General features: G+C 43.4%; 1 protein-coding gene across 2 annotated transcripts; it reads right to left on the bottom strand.

Moving 5' to 3' along the window:
* Positions 1-2,297: 2,297 nt before the first annotated feature.
* Positions 2,298-21,879, bottom strand: abcb9 (ATP binding cassette subfamily B member 9). Of its 2 annotated transcripts, XM_088994945.1 has the most exons (11): positions 20,434-21,879; positions 18,666-18,780; positions 10,286-10,416; positions 10,008-10,213; positions 9,713-9,910; positions 9,502-9,630; positions 9,221-9,409; positions 8,974-9,147; positions 8,708-8,867; positions 8,267-8,403; positions 2,298-4,168 (listed from the first exon to the last, which is right to left on the bottom strand). In XM_088994945.1, the coding sequence occupies exons 1-11, from the start codon at positions 21,080-21,082 to the stop codon at positions 3,857-3,859; spliced, it is 2,400 nt and encodes a 799-aa protein (XP_088851071.1). In that variant the 5' UTR covers positions 21,083-21,879; the 3' UTR covers positions 2,298-3,856. The 2 variants fall into 2 exon arrangements, with proteins under 2 accessions (XP_088851071.1, XP_088851070.1); XM_088994944.1 differs by lacking the exons at positions 18,666-18,780; positions 20,434-21,879 and adding an exon at positions 14,544-14,725 and having other exon boundaries at positions 2,301-4,168.
* Between the last annotated feature and the right edge of the window lie 26 nt (positions 21,880-21,905).

Genomic DNA, 21,905 nt, shown 5'->3' with positions numbered 1-21,905 from the left:
TGTGCTGGTTGAGTTCATTCAATGCCGCGCTCCTGTTGTTAATTGAGCTCGGGGGGATGTAAACTGCTACCAGCAGTATGGCACCAAATTCCCTCGGCAGGTAGAATGGCCGACATTTTATGACCATAAGTTCCATCAGTGGCGAACAGTGTTTGCATACCACAACAGCGTTGCGGCACCAGGCATCACTGATGTAAACACATAGTCCCCCGCCGCGAGTCTTCCCCCCCTCGACGAGCGCTGTGTCTGCCCGGAAGCTAGTTAGCTGGGCTAGCTGGATGGCACTGTCCGGTATGCTGTCGGTCAGCCATGTTTCCACAAACACAAAGACACAACACTCACCCACGGTCTTGGAAGTTGAGCGGAGAAGTCTGATGTAGTCCATTTTATTGTCCAGCGAGCGCACGTTAGCCAGCGTGATGGTAGGAATGCAAGGCCGGTGGCGGCTAGCCGCGAGCCTAATGCGAATACCTCCACGCTTTCCCCTCTTTTGTTTCCTCATACAGCGCTTGTGGCGCCTCCACTCTGGGTTGGGTGCAGGAGTGGGGGTCGGTGGAAGAGTGGGGCTCAATGGATGAGCCGACTCCCTGAGCAATCCATGCTTGCGTAGCACTTCTGCTTCAGCTGGTTTAGGTTTTAAAAATGAACTGCCGATGTCGAGCAGAACCTCACGGGAGTAGGTACGCCTCGGGTGTAGCGAGGCCAACGGAGACGGACATTTGCACGAGTAAGACAAACACAATAAACACAAAAAAAACAATTTGCCGGGAGAGAGAGGAGCCGCTGCGTGTGCACGCGCCGCCATCTTGGAAAAGATAACTTTTAGTTTTTACCATGTTCGAAATTTCATGTTTGACAGAAGGTCCATGGAAGATAAAGTTTCCTTCCTTGATCTCTCTCCCTCTCTCTTCTTCTCCCCTCCCTGTGCTCTGCAGTATGCAGCTTCAACTAACTGCGCCACCGCAGTTGTGTACCAACTTTTGTTTTTTGTACCAAATTTTCATAAAACAACTAAATCCTTCATTAAACCGGTTTGGTGGGGTGAGGTTCAATTTGGATCGTTCGTACAACAGCCTACTTAGGCAAAATAGGATTAGGAATACTGATGAGGTGATACCGGTGGAAGTGGGGCATTCAGGCCAGTCGTTAGAACAATAGGAACAATCAGTGGAGTGGCAGGGAGTAATCCTCTGCTCCCCCCAACCTGAGAGCAGGGACCTATCATAGCACCGCCACCGCCATGTCTGGACAGTAGGGATATATATATATATATATATAGGGCCTAAACTACCAGTAAGACTTTAGTTTGCTGATAAAGTTTCTTGGATAAGAAGCGAAACGTCCGACACCTTCAAAGAAGTACAGATGACGGCTGAAGAAACCTTTTCATCGATCCTGTAGCCCTGTATACATGCATAATTCTCAACTCACCAATTGTGGTGGTCATACTCTGCCAAAGGGGTCGGGTTCAGCGTGAGCTGGGCGGTACGATCCTCTGCTAAAGAAGATAGCGCAGGGACTTAGAATGTCACTTCTTTTGCAGTGAAGGAGTCCTATCAGACCTTTATGGCCACTGGGACTCCAGAGACAGCTGACGGTTATTGACTGGCCAACCAGAATGCAGCTTCTGTGGTCGCTGATGCAAAAACTTCGGCATAGGAGTTCGGTGAGCCAATGGAAGCTTACGGATGGCTTTGAGGAAATTCTGGTCCACCATCCGAACCCTCAGGAGAGGGGGGGAGCAGTATACCACTAACACTGTGCACAGTGGTGATGGAGTGCTGCTGACCTCTACTCGGGGTGTTGTGAGCCGGTGTGCATAGTACTTCAAAGACCTCCTCACCTCCACATCTTCTTTGGAGGAAGCAGAGTCCGGGGGCTCTTTAATTGGGCGCTCCTATCTCTGTGGTTGAAGTCACTGATGTGGTTAAATAGCTCCTCGATGACAAGACCTAAGGGGTGGAGATCTGCCCGGAGTTCCTTAAGGCTCTGGATCTTGTGGGGCTTTCCTGGTTGTATGCCTCTGCAGCGTTGCATGGTCATAAGGGAGAGGGCCTCAGGATTCGCAGATCAGGGAGGCTGTCCCTCTTTTTAAAAAAGGGCGTGTTCCAATTACAAAGGGATCACACTATTCAGCTTCCCTAGTAAGGTCTATTCAGGGGTGCTGAAGGGGTCAATCAGGAAGTTGAGCCTCAGATTGAAGAACACTGTGGTTTTCGCCACGGCCGTGAAGCAGTGGACCATCTCTACATGGGAACTCACTCAACCAGTCTATATGTGCTTTGTGTACTTGGAGAAGGCATTGACTTTGTCCCTCGGGGAGTCAGAAGTGCAGGGTACCGAACCCCGGGATTCCGTCCCTATACTGCCGGTGTCAAAGTTTGGTTCATATTGCCAGGAGTTAAGTCGTAATCATTTCCAGTGAGGGTTCAAGTACGTCAAGATTGCCTCATATTTTATTCATAGCCTTTCTGGGCAGAATTTCTAAGTGCAGCCAAACCGTTAAGGGGGCCGTTTTGGCGGCCTCTGTATATCATCTCTGCTTTTTTCAGATAATGTAGTACTGTTGGCTCCCTCAGGTGAGTGATGGGTCGTTTTCTCTGGTTCATGGCTCTTCACGGTGTTAGAAGATCATAGTAAAATCAGCAGGAATCAAGGTGATGAACAGAAAGATTATTTTAATATTGGACAGGCGAGACATTGTGAGGTAGAAGGAGGCAGGCCCTTGAGGTAGAGGCCTCTGGTTTCCCCCCACCCGAGATGTTATTTATACAGAGGGCGGAAATGACATAATTTCAAAAGGGGCGTATCAGCTACGAGATAGAAGGGTGAAATATATTAGACCGAAATAAGGATGGTTGAATACGGTACACACTACAAATACGCAAGGTTATAAGATAAACTACACATATATATACAGTAAAGTCTCTTTATATCGATATTGGATATATCGATAGTCCCGGTTATATCGATATTTCTATGCACGCACGGAGAAAATTACATGCAAACAGGGTCGGATATATCGATAGTCCCGGTTATATCGATATTTTTTCGGACTCCCTTGAATATCGATATAACGAGACTTTACTCTATATTACACATGTAGTGTAACAACTTAGACTCAACTTAGAAAATAAGTAACATTGGATGTTTAAGGATATGCATATAAAATAGTTCTATGAATGAGAAACAGTTGGGATTAGAATCAGCACCTCAAAATCTGCGACAACGGTTCGCCGTCGGAAAAGGGTGGAGTGCCCTCTCCGGGTCGAGGAGATCTTGCCCCAAGTCGAGGAGTTTAAGTATCTTGGTGTCTTGTTCACAAATGAGGGCAGAAGGGAGCGGGAGATTGATAGGCGGTCAGTGCAATGCAGAGTCTGCTGTGATGTGGACTTTGTATCGGTCTGTTGTGGTAAAGGAGCTGAGCAAAACGGAGATGCTTTCAATTACCAGTTGATCTCCATCTCTACCCTCATCTATGGTCACGAACTATGGATCGTGACCGAAAGAACGAGATATTTTCTCCATAGGGTGTCCGGGCTCTCACAGAGATAAGGTGATAAATTTCGTCTTCCGGGAGAGGCTCAGAGTTGAGCCACTTCTCTTACAGATCTAGAGGAGCGAGATGAGGTGGCTCTGGCATCTGATTTGGATGCCTCCCTGGTGAGGTGTTCTGGACATGACAGAGGGAATGACCCAGGACATGTTGGAAAGACTATGTTCTAGTAGGGAAGTCTGGGCTTCCCTACTAGAGCTCCTGCCCCTGCATTACGAGCCCAGATAAGCGGCGGAAAATAGATGGATGGTGAATGATTCAATAACCAAACAGCAGGAAGCACTTACACGCAGTTTATTCTCAATAGCGAGGATTGTATTCTTGATCACTTGAACTGCTGCTTTGTCTGCTACGTTGGTATCCATCAGGCTTCCAGGAGGAATTCTCTGAATGATTTAGAACTTCATCCCCCGTCTCCATGCCCAAGACCTGTCGCTGGACCAGTTTATAGTACAGTCCCCCACTGGCCATCAGCTGACCGTGAGATCCCTGTTCAGCAACACAGCCCTTGTCAATCACTATGATGCTGTCTGCCTTTTCAACAGTACTGAGCCGATGTGCAACCACTAACACCGTGTGCTCCCTCATGATGTTGTTTAGAGCTTGTTGAACCTGTAAGAACCATAAGATGATGGCAAAGATAAAATTAATCATTTTTTTTCATCAACTATTGAATCATATAACAGTGGAACCTCAAAGACAGATGCAACTGAAACTAAAGCAATATTGCTTCAATTACAATATCACAGAGCTGATGACTTGGTGAGCAGCATATATAATATGATGTACATAATAATGTTCGAATGCCTACAGTATAATGTGTCATATTAGATACTCGGGTACTCTGTGGAAAATTGGGTTCAGTCCCCTCTCCTCTTTTGCCAGGGTATGAGAAAAAAATATCTGCTAATCTGTTCCCTCCATATACAAAACAATACACTCAGTTTACCACGTTTACAAGAGAGAATCAACAAGAAAGAAGAAAGATTTTTCATGTGTTCCTCAGTCATCAACATGTTGAATTGAGGGTACATTTTATTTTCCTTTCGACTTTTCCCTTCAAGGGGTCGCCACAGCAAATCAGTGTCCTCCATCTTGAGAGGTTTGATCCGCATGTTTGTTTTGGCCAAGCTTTTACGTCGGATGCCCTTCCTGACACAACCCTCTGTATTTATCTGGGCTTGGGACGGGCACAAGAAGACATATGTCCCTTTGTGGCTACAGAACAAGCAACTCGCTCAGTAAAAGGCTCCCAAACACAAAATGGTAATCGGCACAGCAACATTCAAAAAAGCAAAAACTATACTCACCATTTGATGACAACATACTCGTACATATTAGTTGAGGGTAAAGATTCGTACATTGAGGATACCATACAAGTAATCTGATGGTACAGAGGGTTAACAACCTTGTGTCCTTCATTCATTCATTGATTCATTTATTTTCTGATTCAGTTTATCCTCACAAAGATTATGGGGGGTGCTGGAGCCGATCCCAGCTGTCTTCAGGCAGTGTGTGGGGGACACCCTGAACCGGTTGCCAGCCAAACAGAGGGCACACAGAAACGAACAACCATCCGTGCTCACACATAGGGACCATTTAGAATGTTTAATCAGCTTGCCATGCATGTTTTTGGAATTTGGGAGGAAACCCAAGTACCCCAAGAAAACCCACATGGGCCCATGTATAACATGTAACATAACATAACATAACATGTTATGTTACCCTAAGCAGGGATTGAACCCACAACCTCTGTACTATGAGTTTGACGCGCTAACCACTGGAGCACCCTCTTCCAAAATGTGTTTAGGAATTATAAACTTTGAACACACAATAACCCAAAAATATGGGCAACATAAAGTGAATATGACTATCTTACTATTATTTTTAATTGTGAGCCATCCACAATTCAATCGGTTCCATGTTCACCAGGGTTGGGTTTTTGTCTGAGACCCGTAAACAGAAAAATAGGATGACACATTTTTAAATTTGTCAACATTTTGCTAAAGTTTTCGCTAAAGTTAGTCAGAAACGCAGTTATATATTATTATTTCTGAGTTGGTTTCTTCAGCTTTCTGCTCAAGTTGTTAACGCAAATAGTTTTTAGGGTGGCTGACTGCCATTAATCTCAGAGTGGATCTAGCTCAGCACTAACCTGCAGCTGAATCCAGTTGCCACATTCAGAAGCCATAAAAGAACAAATTCAGAACCCAAACAAGAATAAATTGTCATAAAGTGACGATTTTCAAAGTTATTTCAGGATCATCAATGTGAAGTCTTCAGAAATCAGCCATCGAAGACCAAGTGAAATATTTGATTTTTGCCCCTTAAATGTAATTACTGAAATAGTTTATTCTACACAAACAGATTTATCAGCAATCTGCCATCCTTCACCTTTTTTCTCATATCATGCTGAATAGTGGATGGTGGCCCAGAAATGGCCCTGGGTCGTAGTTTGGACTCCCTGGATCGACAGCAACAAAACAAATAAATAAATAAATAAATAAATAAATAAATAAATAAATAAATAAAATCTTGAATTTCAACTGAAAGAACAGTATATCAGGAGACTCGGTGGTGGAATGGGGAGGTGCAGGGGTGTATACAGAGAAAGAGGTTAGCAAAGAAGAAGTGGGACACTGAGAGGACGGAAGACAGTAGACAGGAGAACAAGGAGATACAGGGACAGTGAAAATAAAAGTGACGAAACTTGTACGCGAGGTTGAATAGCAAGGAAGGATAGACTGATCTTTACAGGTTGGCGAGACAGAGAGACAAAGATGATAACAACGTGCAGCAGGTTATGGTGATTCAGGATAGAGATGGCAATGTGTTAACAGGTGCCAGTCGTGTGACAGCAAGATGGAAAGAGTACGTTGAAGAATTGATAAATGATGAAAATGAGAAGGAAAAAAAGAAAAGAAGATGTGACTGTTGTGGACCAAGACGTAGCAAAGATTAGCAAGGGTGACGTGAGGAGGGCACTGAAGAGGATGACGGGTGGAAATGCAGTCAGGCCTGATGGTTTACCAATGGAGGTATAGAAGTGTCTAGGAGAGGTGGCAGTGGTGTTTCTGCCTGGGTTGTTCAACAAGATCTTAGATGGCGAGCAGATGCCCGAAGAATGGAGACAAAGTGTACTGGTGCCCATTTTTAAGAACAAGGGAGAAGTGCATAGTTGTATTAACTACAGAGGAATAAGGTTGATGAGCCATACAATAAAACTATGGGAAAGAGTAGTTGAATCAATAGCAAAAGTGAACATTTGTTCGCAGCAGTATGGCTTCATGCCAAAAAAAGGATGACAGATGCAGTGTTTGCTTTAAGAATGCTGAAAGAGAAGTACAGAGAAGGTCAGAAGGAATTGCATTGTGTCTTTGTAGATCTGGAGAAAGCGTGTCACGGGGTGCCCAGAGAAGAGCTGTGGTATTGCATGAGGACATTTGGAGTGTATCATGACTGTAAGACAGTTGTGAGGTGTGCTGTCGGTGTGACAGAGGAATTCAAAGTGGAGGTGGGACTCCACCAGGGATCAGATTTGAGCCCCTTTTTATTCGCTATGGTGATTGACAGGCAGACAGCCGATGTTGAACAAGAATCTCCTTGTACGATGATGTTTGCAGATGACATTGTGATCTGTAGCGAGAGCAGGGAACAGGTGGGGGAGAAACTAGATGGGTGGAGGTTGGCCCTGGAAAGGAGAGGAATGAAGATCAGTCGCAGCAAGACGGAATATATGTGTGTGAAGGAGAGGGACCCAAGTACAAGAGTGATGCTACAAGGAGAATAAAGAAGGTGGAGGATTTTAAGTAGTACTTGGGGTCAACTGTCCAGAGCAACGGAGAGTATGGAAAAGAGGTGAAGAAGTCCATCCAGGCAGGCTGCAACGGCTGGAGAAAAATGTCAGGTGTGATGTGTGATAGAAGGGTTTCAGCTAGGATGAAAAGAAAGGTGCATAAAACAGTGGTGAGACCAGCCATGCTGTTTGGACTGGAGACAGTGCCACTGAAGAAAAAACAGGAAACAGAGCTGGAGGTAGCAGAGATGAAGATGTTGAGGTGTTCATTGGGAGTAACCAGGTTGGATAGGATTAGGAATGAGGATATTAGAGGGACAACTCCTATTAGAGGCTTTGGAGTGAAAGTCAGAAAGGCCAGACTGAGATGGTTTGGACATGTCCAAAGGAGAGAGAATGACTATATCGGAAGGATATTGAGCCTTGAACTGACAGGCAGGAGACCGAATGGAAGACCTCAGAGGAGGTTTATGGATGTTGTAAAAGAGGACCTGAAGGTAGTTGGTGTGAGAGAAGAGGATGCGCCAAAGTGGGTTAGATGGAGGACACCGATTCGCTGTGGCGACCCCTGAAGGGAAAAGCTGAAAGAAAAAGAAGTGCTAGTAACAAGCGCAAAGTAACAAAACACATTAGGAATTAATCCTTTCTTTTTTGCTCTTTTTGCTCTATATGCGGATGCTTGAAATGATGACGTCACACTCTTAAATCTCTAGTGATTTTACAGGTTTTTTTACGCCATTCTAAACTCTTGGTTTCAATTTTGAAGTGAATTAAATTTACGGGGCATTTGACTTCAAAGGTTCCACTGGATTAAATTTTGTGATTCAAACCAAGATATGGGTTTTTCTTTATATCATATCAAGAGTGCCTTGAACAGTGAATAAGGCTCACTAGAGATAAGCAATGTTACTCACAATGTGTTCACTTTCTGCATCCAAGGCACTGGTTGCTTCATCCAGGATAAGAACACGAGGGTGTCGGACAAGAGCTCTTGCAATCGCCACCCTTTGTTTTTGCCCACCTGACAGTTGTGCGCCTTTCTCACCAACACCTAGCGAACAGTAGGATGCGAACAGTAGGATGCGAACAGTGAGAGCAGAAAGTTAATTACTGGTCTTTTTGGGGAGGGGGGGGGATATACAGTAAAGTCTCGTAATATCGATATCGGATATATCGATAGTCCCGGTTATATCGATACAATTTCTATGCACGCACGGAGAAAATTACATGCAAACAGGGTCGGATATATCGATAGTCCCGGTTATCTCGATATTTTTTCGGACTCCCTTGAATATCGATATAACGAGACTTTACTGTATATTTGAAAGTCAGTAAATAAGATATGGAATAATAACTTGTTTGATAGCCTTGAGGAAGGTCCATGATGAAATCATGAGCATTTGCTTTTGTAGCTGCCTGTATAACAGCCTCCATGGGGACGTCAGTCAGACCATAAGTGATGTTCTCCTCAATTGTTCGGGCAAAAAGCACTGGCTCTTGGCCAACAAGTGCCACCTGCATAAGGGCAATTTTTACTCAAAATGTAAGGGTATGCATTTAATTTATGAAACATATCAAATATCACAGCAGAATGTCCCTTTTCTATTCTTGAAGGTCTTACCTGGGAGTGGAGATCACCATGCTGGAAACTGTGAACAGGTTTTCCATCCAACATGACTTGACCATGCTGAGGAACATAGAAGTTTTCCAATAGGTTGACGCAAGAGCTCTTTCCGCTGCCTGAAGGTCCCACCAGGGCAGTGACCTCGCCAGGCTTTAGAGTGAATGACACTCCCTGCATCACATCAATTACTATTTTAGTAACTTGAGGTCCAGAGAATGTTATGCTTTAGGCAATTTTATAAAACCTTAAGGATTTCAATCTCTGGCCGAGTAGGGTAGGCAAATTTGATATCTCGAAAGTCCACCAGACCAGTGAATGTCTCCAGAGTCTCTGTACCATCTGCTGGGTGGTCAGGTTTTCTGTCTAAGTACTCGAAAACCTTTTCAGCAGCTCCTACGCCTTGCATGAGTCCTGAGTAAACCGATGCAATGTTCTGCAAGATAAAGTCCACGTGTGTTCAGATAACAGTGCCCATCAGTGATTCAGAGACAATGCACACAGAAAAAATAAATAGAGATGAAATACCGCTAAACATTCCCCCATTTCAAGCACGTATATGAAAAATGATAACAGCTGGCTGCTTTCCATCTGACCAGTAATCACAAGGTGGCCACCATAGGCAAGGATGGTCACTTCGAGAGCAAGCTCTGAGATCTAGAAAACAGTAAGACTTGATAAACGGCAATAAAATAATTTGGTGATTAATACAATTAGTGATGCATTATCTGATACCTACACAACTGGACCACATATAGCAAGCATATGCCAGGGCTTGTTTCTTGTTGAGATTATACATGACAATCAGCTTGTCGTAGTAGGAGTCAGCCTCTCGATGCTCGTTAGCAAAGCTTCGTACTGTCTTCATGGCTGAAATGGTTTCTTCTGCAACTTTGTTAGCCTTTGCAAGGGTTGTTTGCACCTCTTTCGTGAGTTTCTAGGGTGGAAAAAATCCAAGTGGTAGCTGATTAATCTTAAAAAATAAAATTAATTAATCAAAAATGTGAATAAAAAAGCACTAATTGATCGATTACCTTGTAGTAATTGCCATAGTACTGAGAAAGAAGGGCAATAAAAGGGAGCCCCATCATGTTCACTAGTGTGAGCTTCCAAGACATCCCAAACATGAAAATGAGAAAGCCAACAGCCTTGATGGTGCTCCTCAAGAACACATTGATGTTCTGGGAGATGAGGTCACTCACTTGGGTGGTGTCAGCTGACAGCCGTGAAGTGATGTCACCTAATAGGTGACCAAATGAGTAGAATAAATATTAAAAAGGATTGACGTGATGATGCTTCACGCTTAACTCACCTGTATGGTTCTCATCAAAAAAGCCAATATCCTGATTCATTAGAGTTCTAAAGAGGTGGTTCCTGAACCGAAGATTCAATCGTGCAAATGTGAGCGTAAACACGCCTCCACGTACACCAATTGCAATTGAACTGAATAGAGAAAACATGGTCAAACGTCAGGCATTTTAAGATTAATTTGATCATGAACCACAATAATGACATCCTGCCCAAAAAGCTTGTCCAGAACAAACCATATACAGTAAAGTCTCGTTATATCGATATTCAAGGGAGTCCGAAAAAATATCGATATAACCGGGACTATCGATATATCCGACCCTGTTTGCATGTAATTTTCTCCGTGCGTGCATAGAAATAGTATCGATATAACCGGGACTATCGATATATCCGATATTGATATAACGAGACTTTACTGTATTACTCAATGCTGTTATTTCTTTGTTTTTTTAAAAGGATTATTTTACAACGACCGTGCGCCACGTTGTTCCTTAAGACCAGGTCAGCTGCGTATATACAGTGGGGCCTTGTCTTACGAACTTAATTGGTTCCCAGACAGAGTGTGTAAGGCGAAAAGTGTGTATCCCAAAAATTAATTTCCCATAGGAAACCATTAAAATGAGAATAATCTGTTCCCAGGTCTCCATAATATAATTTTCAACTAAATAAGCCTTAAAACTACACACAACATACCTTATTCGATGTATAATAAATGTGCTATTGTATTGTAATGAAAGAAATACACTGCACGGTATAATAAAGTCACTTTATTTACATTTGTGATGGTTGTTGATGGCTCTTAATTGACACCTGTTGCTTTCTGACTTGTAAGGTCTTACGAAACTGAGGCATCAAATTATCATTCATCATGTTGATGATTCTCATAGCCACAGTCTTTTCTGGATGGAAAAATGAGCCAACAATAAGAACACAGAGCCAGACTCGATTAGATTAGATGAGCCTTTATTACTCTCACAGTGGAGAAATTTCCATTTCACAGCAAGATAAACTAAATACAGGAGGTGCTGTAAAGGCAGACAATCTCGCCCCATCTTGAAGTCAAAATAACAACAAAAAACAAAAAAATAAATAATGTGACACAACACAAAAAAAACAGACTAATTTGAATCAGCAACAAATGTATGCCTCAAAATGATTCGCACCTTCTACAAATCAGTCAGGTAAATTGATGCTTTATTTGGAGGTGGTGCTTTACACATCGGTCTTCTGTCATATCGTTATGTCAATATTTCAGTCTGTCGCGGTGGGAGTCAATAGGCATCAAAAACATGCTTACTATATCACATGCGAAAAAAAGATTAAATATAAAAATGAAGAAAAAAATGACAACAACAGACAAAACACACACATTTCAATGTCCTCCCGATTCAATATCTTCAGTAGGTATGTGAGGAGTCCTTGTGAAGCACTTTAAGTGCCTGCTTGGTGGAAAAAGCACTCATGGTGGAAAGTGGAACAGACATACTTTTTTAAAACTTCAGTCTGCTTGTGCTCAACGTGTGGGATGTAGTACGTCTACATTTCCTATGCCGAGTGGATGGCGACGACGGTGATGGACGGACTCGAATAACTATGAATATTGTTGTGGACTTCAGGAGAGTGCGCCCCCAGCATGCTCCACTAACCATCGACGGTGCTGCAGTGGAGAGAGTGAGCAGCACCAAGTTCCTGGGAGTGCACATATCCGAAGACCTGTCCTGGAGCCACAACACGGCATCAATGGCCAAGAGATCCCACCAGCGCCTGTACTTCCTCCGCAAGCTCAAAAGAGTTGGAGCCCCGACCCCCATCACGACCTCCTTCTACCGCGGTACCATAGAGAGCATCCTGACCAGCTGTATCACCGTGTGGTACGGCGCCTGCACCGTGTCCTGCCGTAAGACTCTGCAGCGCATCATGAGGACAGCTGAGAAGATCATCGGTGTCTCTCTCCCCCCCCTTCAGGACATCTACAACACCCGGCTCACCCGCAGAGCCATCCGGATCGCTGGCGATCCCACCCACCCCTCCCACAGCCTCTTCAGCCTGCTGCCATCGGGTCGGAGACTGCGGAGTCTCCGAGCCAAGACCAGCAGGCTCAAGGACAGTTTCTGCCACCAGGCAGTCCGGAGACTCAACTCCCTCCCAGCCCTGCCCAGCCTGCCCCTTCCCACTGCCACACTCACCGAACTCTGAGTACACGCTACATGCTGTACGATCACCCTGAACTCTATTTTTTTCTTCTTTCTCATTTTTTTCTGCAAGACCTCACTTCAACCCTTTCTTGTTGTTCGTTTTTGCATTACTACATTACGTCACTTTATATACGTCACTTCCTCACTTTACATATGTCACTACCTCACTTTACATACGTCACTGCCTCACTTTCCATACGACACTACCTCACTTTACATACAGAAATTACATGTATTGTCTGTTGTCAATCGTATGTCTTTTTTAGCCACGTTATAAGTGCCTTGCATGTCTTGCACGCTGGGTCCGAGAGGACATTAATTTCATTTGTGCTGTATGTCATGCATATTAGCACGTTTGACAATAAAGCTGACTTTGACTTTGATCTATTAACGGCCTAGCTGGATGGCTAGCTGTCTATTAGCTATCTATTAGCCAGCTAGCTAGCTAGCTAGATTCCTATCTGAGTTAGTTCCAAGTTGAGTGAATGCTAGCGCGTGCCGCTGCTCACTCACAGAAAAAAAAATATCCTGTGACTGTAAAGTGACCTTGAGAGTTTTGAAAGGCGCTTATAAATGAAATGTATCATCATCATCACTATCATTATAATAATAATAATTATTATTATTATTATTATTATTGGGTGGCCCGGTAGTCGAGTGGTTAGCACACCGGCTTCACAGTGCAGAGGTCGCCAGTTCGCGTCCCGGTCCGGCCTCTGTGTGGAGCTTGCATGTTCTCGCATGCATGGGTTTTCTCCGGGTCCTCCGGTTTCCTCCCACAATCCAAAAACATGCATGGCAGGCAGATTGACCACTTCAAATTGTCTCTAGGTGTGAGTGTGAGAGTGACTGTTGTACGTCTTTGTGTGCTCTGCGATTGGCTGGCAACCAATTCAGGGTGTCCCCAGCCTCGTGCCCGAAGACAGCTGAGATAGGCTCCAGCAACCCTGCGACCCTAATGAGTAATAAGCGGTACGGAAAATGAGATGAGCGATGATTATTATTATTATTATTATTATCTAAAAGTTAGAAGTACAGGGCTGAATGGCCAATTGTACATTTTTTATTTGTTGTTTATATAGTGAAAGAGTTAATTTGCATTCATTTATGAAATGTGATCTGAAGATGCTGCACAAGATCAGAGCATTGTCATCAAATGGTGAGTATAGTTTTTGTTTTTTTGAATGTTGCTGTGCCGATGACCATTATGTGTTTGGGAGCCTGAGAGAGTTGCTCGTTCTGTAGCCACAAAGGGACATAAGTCTTCTTGTGCCGGTCCCAAGCCCGGAAAAATACAGAGGGTTGTGTCAGGAAGGGCATCAGACGTAAAAGCTTGGCCAAAACAAACATGCAGATCAAACCTCTAAAGATGGAGGACACTGATTTGCTGTGGCGACCCCGTCAAGGGAAAAGCCGAAAGGACAAGAAGATTATTATTATTATTATTATTATTATTATTATTATAGAAACACCCTTAACAGCTTTCTTGTTCTTCAGGATGATAGCAATGGTCGTCTTAGCGTAATGGTAGTGGAACGCTAAATTACACAAACCCACACCTCGTTCGTGTTTTTCGATGATGTCATTCTTCTGCTCGACCGTAATTTTCTTTTGTGTCCTCTTTCATCACCCAACACCAATAAATCAGCATGGGTAACACTCGCCAGTGGTGCGGTCTTTTTCGGCCCCATACTAGCAAAAGTATCCCTGATAACAAACCACGTCCGCGCTCAAAGAAAGGGTGTGACGAAAACTACTCCGCCAGCCATCGTGGCGCTGTTCGACCGTGTGGTTTGATTCATCCGCTCAAAAACTAGTACGTCTGCCAAGATTATATGCTCGCGAATTTAATGTTCGAAAGGCGAAAGGTTTGTGAGGTAAAGCGTTCGAAAACTAAGGTATCACTGTACTTCTACCAGAACAATGCGACCTCCTTGCTCTTTATTCCGGCATTTTCGGAAAAAAATTAAGCTCCAATACCACATATGCAAAGAGTCATGTGGTGTGTATTTTATGTTTAAAAAAAGGTTGATCCTCTCCCCATCCAAAGGATAGCCTGATACTCACCTGGTGAAGGCCAGGGCTGTCAGTGTGATGGCAGGTTTGGCAAAGTATTCCATGCTGTGGTGAACCACAATGCTATCTACAGCCTTACCATAGTAGTAAGGTATAAAAGCTTCACCTATATGGGGGACAGAATCAAAGAGGAAGAGATACCAAAAATTACTCAATCATCGTTGGTTGACAAACATGATCCTTTTAATGGCTAAACTAGTGATTTTTATGGCGTACAATATGGGTTACTTTTAAGGTAATTTGGTCCACTGACGTATTTTTACTATCGGTCTATTTATCCAGGTACAGTATCCCAAAAATTAATTTCCCATAGGAAACCATTAAAATGAGAATAATCTGTTCCCAGGTCTCCATAATATAATTTTCAACTAAATAAGCCTTAAAACTACACACAACATACCTTATTCGATGTATAATAAATGTGCTATTGTATTGTAATGAAAGAAATACACTGCACGGTATAATAAAGTCACTTTATTTACATTTGTGATGGTTGTTGATGGCTCTTAATTGACACCTGTTGCTTTCTGACTTGTAAGGTCTTACGAAACTGAGGCATCAAATTATCATTCATCATGTTGATGATTCTCATAGCCACAGTCTTTTCTGGATGGAAAAATGAGCCAACAATAAGAACACAGAGCCAGACTCGATTAGATTAGATGAGCCTTTATTACTCTCACAGTGGAGAAATTTCCATTTCACAGCAAGATAAACTAAATACAGGAGGTGCTGTAAAGGCAGACAATCTCGCCCCATCTTGAAGTCAAAATAACAACAAAAAACAAAAAAATAAATAATGTGACACAACACAAAAAAACCAGACTAATTTGAATCAGCAACAAATGTATGCCTCAAAATGATTCGCACCTTCTACAAATCAGTCAGGTAAATTGATGCTTTATTTGGAGGTGGTGCTTTACACATCGGTCTTCTGTCATATCGTTATGTCAATATTTCAGTCTGTCGCGGTGGGAGTCAATAGGCATCAAAAACATGCTTACTATATCACATGCGAAAAAAAGATTAAATATAAAAATGAAGAAAAAAATGACAACAACAGACAAAACACACACATTTCAATGTCCTCCCGATTCAATATCTTCAGTAGGTATGTGAGGAGTCCTTGTGAAGCACTTTAAGTGCCTGCTTGGTGGAAAAAGCACTCATGGTGGAAAGTGGAACAGACATACTTTTTTAAAACTTCAGTCTGCTTGTGCTCAACGTGTGGGATGTAGTACGTCTACATTTCCTATGCCGAGTGGATGGCGACGACGGTGATGGACGGACTCGAATAACTATGAATATTGTTGTGGACTTCAGGAGAGTGCGCCCCCAGCATGCTCCACTAACCATCGACGGTGCTGCAGTGGAGAGAGTGAGCAGCACCAAGTTCCTGGGAGTGCACATATCCGAAGACCTGTCCTGGAGCCACAACACGGCATCAATGGCCAAGAGATCCCACCAGCGCCTGTACTTCCTCCGCAAGCTCAAAAGAGTTGGAGCCCCGACCCCCATCACGACCTCCTTCTACCGCGGTACCATAGAGAGAGCATCCTGACCAGCTGTATCACCGTGTGGTACGGCGCCTGCACCGTGTCCTGCCGTAAGACTCTGCAGCGCATCATGAGGACAGCTGAGAAGATCATCGGTGTCTCTCTCCCCCCCCTTCAGGACATCTACAACACCTGCCTCACCCGCAGAGCCATCCGGATCGCTGGCGATCCCACCCACCCCTCCCACAGCCTCTTCAGCCTGCTGCCATCGGGTCGGAGACTGCGGAGTCTCCGAGCCAAGACCAGCAGGCTCAAGGACAGTTTCTGCCACCAGGCAGTCCGGAGACTCAACTCCCTCCCAGCCCTGCCCAGCCTGCCCCTTCCCACTGCCACACTCACCGAACTCTGAGTACACGCTACATGCTGTACGATCACCCTGAACTCTATTTTTTTCTTCTTTCTCATTTTTTTCTGCAAGACCTCACTTCAACCCTTTCTTGTTGTTCGTTTTTGCATTACTACATTACGTCACTTTATATACGTCACTTCCTCACTTTACATATGTCACTACCTCACTTTACATACGTCACTGCCTCACTTTCCATACGACACTACCTCACTTTACATACAGAAATTACATGTATTGTCTGTTGTCAATTGTATGTCTTTTTTAGCCACGTTATAAGTGCCTTGCATGTCTTGCACGCTGGGTCCGAGAGGACATTAATTTCATTTGTGCTGTATGTCATGCATATTAGCACGTTTGACAATAAAGCTGACTTTGACTTTGATCTATTAACGGCCTAGCTGGATGGCTAGCTGTCTATTAGCTATCTATTAGCCAGCTAGCTAGCTAGCTAGATTCCTATCTGAGTTAGTTCCAAGTTGAGTGAATGCTAGCGCGTGCCGCTGCTCACTCACAGAAAAAAAAATATCCTGTGACTGTAAAGTGACCTTGAGAGTTTTGAAAGGCGCTTATAAATGAAATGTATCATCATCATCACTATCATTATAATAATAATAATTATTATTATTATTATTATTATTATTATTATTATTATTATTATTATTATTATTATTATTATTATTATTGGGTGGCCCGGTAGTCGAGTGGTTAGCACACCGGCTTCACAGTGCAGAGGTCGCCAGTTCGCGTCCCGGTCCGGCCTCTGTGTGGAGCTTGCATGTTCTCGCATGCATGGGTTTTCTCCGGGTCCTCCGGTTTCCTCCCACAATCCAAAAACATGCATGGCAGGCAGATTGACCACTTCAAATTGTCTCTAGGTGTGAGTGTGAGAGTGACTGTGGTACGTCTTTGTGTGCTCTGCGATTGGCTGGTAACCAATTCAGGGTGTCCCCAGCCTCGTGCCCGAAGACAGCTGAGATAGGCTCCAGCAACCCTGCGACCCTAATGAGGAATAAGCGGTACGGAAAATGAGATGAGAGATGATGATGATGATTATTATTATTATTATTATTATTATTATTATTATTATTATTATCTAAAAGTTAGAAGTACAGGGCTGAATGGCCAATTGTACATTTTTTATTTGTTGTTTATATAGTGAAAGAGTTAATTTGCATTTATTTATGAAATGTGATCTGAAGATGCTGCACAAGATCAGAGCATTGTCATCAAATGGTGAGTATAGTTTTTGCTTTTTTGAATGTTGCTGTGCCGATGACCATTTTGTGTTTGGGAGCCTGAGAGAGTTGCTCGTTCTGTAGCCACAAAGGGACATAAGTCTTCTTGTGCCGGTCCCAAGCCCGGAAAAATACAGAGGGTTGTGTCAGGAAGGGCATCAGACGTAAAAGCTTGGCCAAAACAAACATGCAGATCAAACCTCTAAAGATGGAGGACACTGATTTGCTGTGGCGACCCCGTCAAGGGAAAAGCCGAAAGGACAAGAAGATTATTATTATTATTATTATTATTATTATTATTATTATTATTATTATAGAAACACCCTTAACAGCTTTCTTGTTCTTCAGGATGATAGCAATGGTCGTCTTAGCGTAATGGTAGTGGAACGCTAAATTACACAAACCCACACCTCGTTCGTGTTTTTCGATGATGTCATTCTTCTGCTCGACCGTAATTTTCTTTTGTGTCCTCTTTCATCACCCAACACCAATAAATCAGCATGGGTAACACTCGCCAGTGGTGCGGTCTTTTTCGGCCCCATACTAGCAAAAGTATCCCTGATAACAAACCACGTACGCGCTCAAAGAAAGGGTGTGACGAAAACTACTCCGCCAGCCATCGTGGCGCTGTTCAACCGTGTGGTTTGGTGTTCATCTGCCGAAAACTAGTCCGCCAGCCACCATGGTGCTCCGTGTGGTTTGATTCATCCGCTCAAAAACTAGTACGTCTGCCAAGATTATATGCTCGCGAATTTAATGTTCGAAAGGCGAAAGGTTTGTGAGGTAAAGCGTTCGAAAACTAAGGTATCACTGTACTTCTACCAGAACAATGCGACCTCCTGGCTCTTTATTCCGGCATTTTCGGAAAAAAATTAAGCTCCAATACCACATATGCAAAGAGTCATGTGGTGTGTATTTTATGTTTAAAAAAAGGTTGATCCTCTCCCCATCCAAAGGATAGCCTGATACTCACCTGGTGAAGGCCAGGGCTGTCAGTGTGATGGCAGGTTTGGCAAAGTATTCCATGCTGTGGTGAACCACAATGCTATCTACAGCCTTACCATAGTAGTAAGGTATAAAAGCTTCACCTATATGGGGGACAGAATCAAAGAGGAAGAGATACCAAAAATTACTCAATCATCGTTGGTTGACAAACATGATCCTTTTAATGGCTAAACTAGTGATTTTTATGGCGTACAATATGGGTTACTTTTAAGGTAATTTGGTCCACTGACGTATTTTTACTATCGGTCTATTTATCCAGGTACAGCGACTGAGAACACATTTACTGTCCTGGCAACCTACAGCAGGGTAAAATGAAGCAAAAACAAATGCAAGTCATTCTCAGGGAATGAACTGAGTGTTTGCCCTTCAACTGACTGGCAACCAATTCAGATTGTCGTCTGCCTTTTATAATAATAATAATAATAATAATAATAATAATAATAATAGTAATAATATTATTAATACATTTCATTGATGCGCCTTTCGAAACTCTCAAGGACACGTTACAGTCATAGGATATTTTTTCTGCGGGTGAGCAGCGGCAGCCACACGCGCCAGCGTCAAGTCAGCTGTGATAGGCTCCAAAAACCGCCGCGACCCTGTTCAAGATAAATTGTGTTGAAAATGGATGGATAAATAAAAAGAGGGATCCATCACGAAGGCAGGAACTTTAGCAGGGGAGCTCAGACTTCCCTCTGCATATTGGCTAGCTCTTTGATGTGGTCCCAAGGCTCTTCCTCTGAGCCAATCGGACGTCATCTAGCTCATCACAGAATCCTTCCTGGACGATGAAGCTTCTCGCCGTAGCCCAAACACACTACGAAGAAACTCATTTCATCCACGTGTATCTAGGAGCTTGTTTTTTGGTCATGCCCTCGAACTTGTGACCAAAGATGAGGGGAGGGACATAGACTGACTGGCAGGTAAAATATTAACTTTGCCTCTCGGTTCACCTCCTTGTTTACCGCAGACACAGCACCAATCCACATGTTGAATTCCTGCTCCATAATCTGTTCACTTGTGAACAACATCCAAAGAAACTTGAACTCCTGCACTTAGGACAGGATTTGTTTTTCTTTTGCAGCATTAAAACGCAACTGAACAACTCAAATTTGACATTTTCTTGGCTTTATATCTTGCTCAAGCCATTCCTCGTGGAAGGATTTACCCTATCATGCTAAACACTTTGCAGTGTGGTAAAAAAGGCAGTGATGGTCATTTTAATGCATCTTCTTCTTTCCTTTCGGCTTTTCCCTTCAAGGGGTCGCCAGAGCGAATCGGTGTCCTCCATTTTCAGAGGTTTGATTCGCATGTTTGTTTTGGCCAACCTTTTACGTCGGATGGCCTTCCTGACACAACCCTCTGTATTTATCCGGGCTTGGGATGAAACTTAAAATGAAAATACTATTAAAATGAAAAAAAAAATTGCAAAAGCAAGAACTTGTGGAAGTTATTTTGGGTTTTTTTTTTCATGACATTTGCTGTAGCCTCTGTGACCCGTGTCAGTGAATTTCAGGTGGCCACCTGACCAGGCAATACTGTTTGTGGGTGTCAAAAGAAAACGCCCAAGACAAAGTGGATGAGAACATGTTAAATGGTGTCGATTCGAAACATGCACTAATGACTAACATTCGGGTAAGATTGCAGCATTTAATGTGTTATTCAGCTGTTATGATGATAGCTTGTAGGTTTAAAAAATATCAATCAGCCAAGCAGCAATCCAACTAGATACTCACACACAGCAGAGATGATAAGGAAGATGACGGCGACAGTTAAAAGTCCACGATCTTTTTTTGTGTAGCTCAGCAGACGCCCCAACGTTGCTCCTGTTGTGGTCTTCACTCTTTCTTCTTTCTCACAATAATTCTTATTGTCACTGCACCCCTCTTTTCCCTCCTCTTCACAATCTGACTGAAGCAATTTATCGGTGTCCTCATAATGTCCCGTTCTATGACTATTGCTATTTTCCTTCCCAAGTACCCACCACAGTACCAAAACTGCCAATGAGGAGAAACAGGTCCAACAAATCAGACTCAAGGACCAGGGGCGATTAGATAGAGGCTCAAGTTCACTGAGCATCAGCAGCTTGGCAAGGGTATACGTTATGATTGTCTGGCAGACTACAAGGATGAGGGTTGTGAGTTTAGTCACTCTATGTGGGCCATCCACCCTATTCCATAGCACCCCAATAGAGGCACCCATCAGGAGAGAAGCTCGAAGCAGTGCAGTCCCCCAAATGTCTAACACTGACTGCAGAATGCTAAAGTTCAAGCCATCCTCCACAAATATGTTCATACGTGATCCATGAATATATAGGACTGTTGCAATAATGAGGTCCAGTAGGCTGTATAATATAATACAGCTCACATTTATTTTGTTACCCATGCTGATTTAGTGTTGGGTGATAAAAGACACCCGTAATACTTTGGAATTTGGGGCCAATTAACGGCCCAAATCCATCATTGCTCTCGCCGGTGTCTATTTCCTATATTCTGACAGTTCGGGTTATACAGTCACCAAATTCCGCAACCAAACTAATTGCTACTTTGGGAGCTATTTATATAGTGTGCCGGCACTATCTTTGAGCCAACCATGTTAATTCACTAAGGGCAGCAATTTGCAGTCGACCTGCTTCAAGTGTCGTGGCTGTAGTCTTGGTGTTAATAATCTCCGAAGAGCCTTACCGGGGATTTCCTGAATTAAGAAGTACAGTGATGAAAAAGCCTTCTTTCAGTAAGTGCGCTGCAGTCAACACTCACAACAAAGTGCACTCGCAATGTCAAGTCTCGGAGTTTTGGTTTTAAATGAGAACGTCTACCCCCGCCGAAATCTTGGTGGTTTGACATTTACTCGAGAAGTAATGCACGTTACTGCAGCACCCCCCGCATTCGCTCCAGGTTCCGTCGATTTAGGGGCAAAAACAGCGTTGGAGTAACCCTTGAACGTGAGCATTTCTGACGCGGAGGAAACCGATTTCAGCTCCGCCCACAGCCATTCTGCTCGTCCCTGCTCGATCTAGAACACTAAAACGTGGATTTTAAAGGCGACGTCAGTGATGCATACCATAACTTAGTGATGAAAGCCTTTCAAATGGTGTACGGCATGGTTTACATATCGAAATGCTTATACGTATTTTGAAATGCACTGCGCATTTCAGTCTCTCATAGCGTATCTACGTTATTTTCACAAAACACAAACTACTGTACTG

Source organism: Hippocampus bargibanti, linkage group LG04, assembly GCF_051943395.1.
Source record: "Hippocampus bargibanti isolate YZ-2025 linkage group LG04, ASM5194339v1, whole genome shotgun sequence".
In the NCBI taxonomy this organism is placed as follows: domain Eukaryota; kingdom Metazoa; phylum Chordata; class Actinopteri; order Syngnathiformes; family Syngnathidae; genus Hippocampus; species Hippocampus bargibanti.
This window is presented reverse-complemented; position numbering and strand designations above follow the sequence as displayed.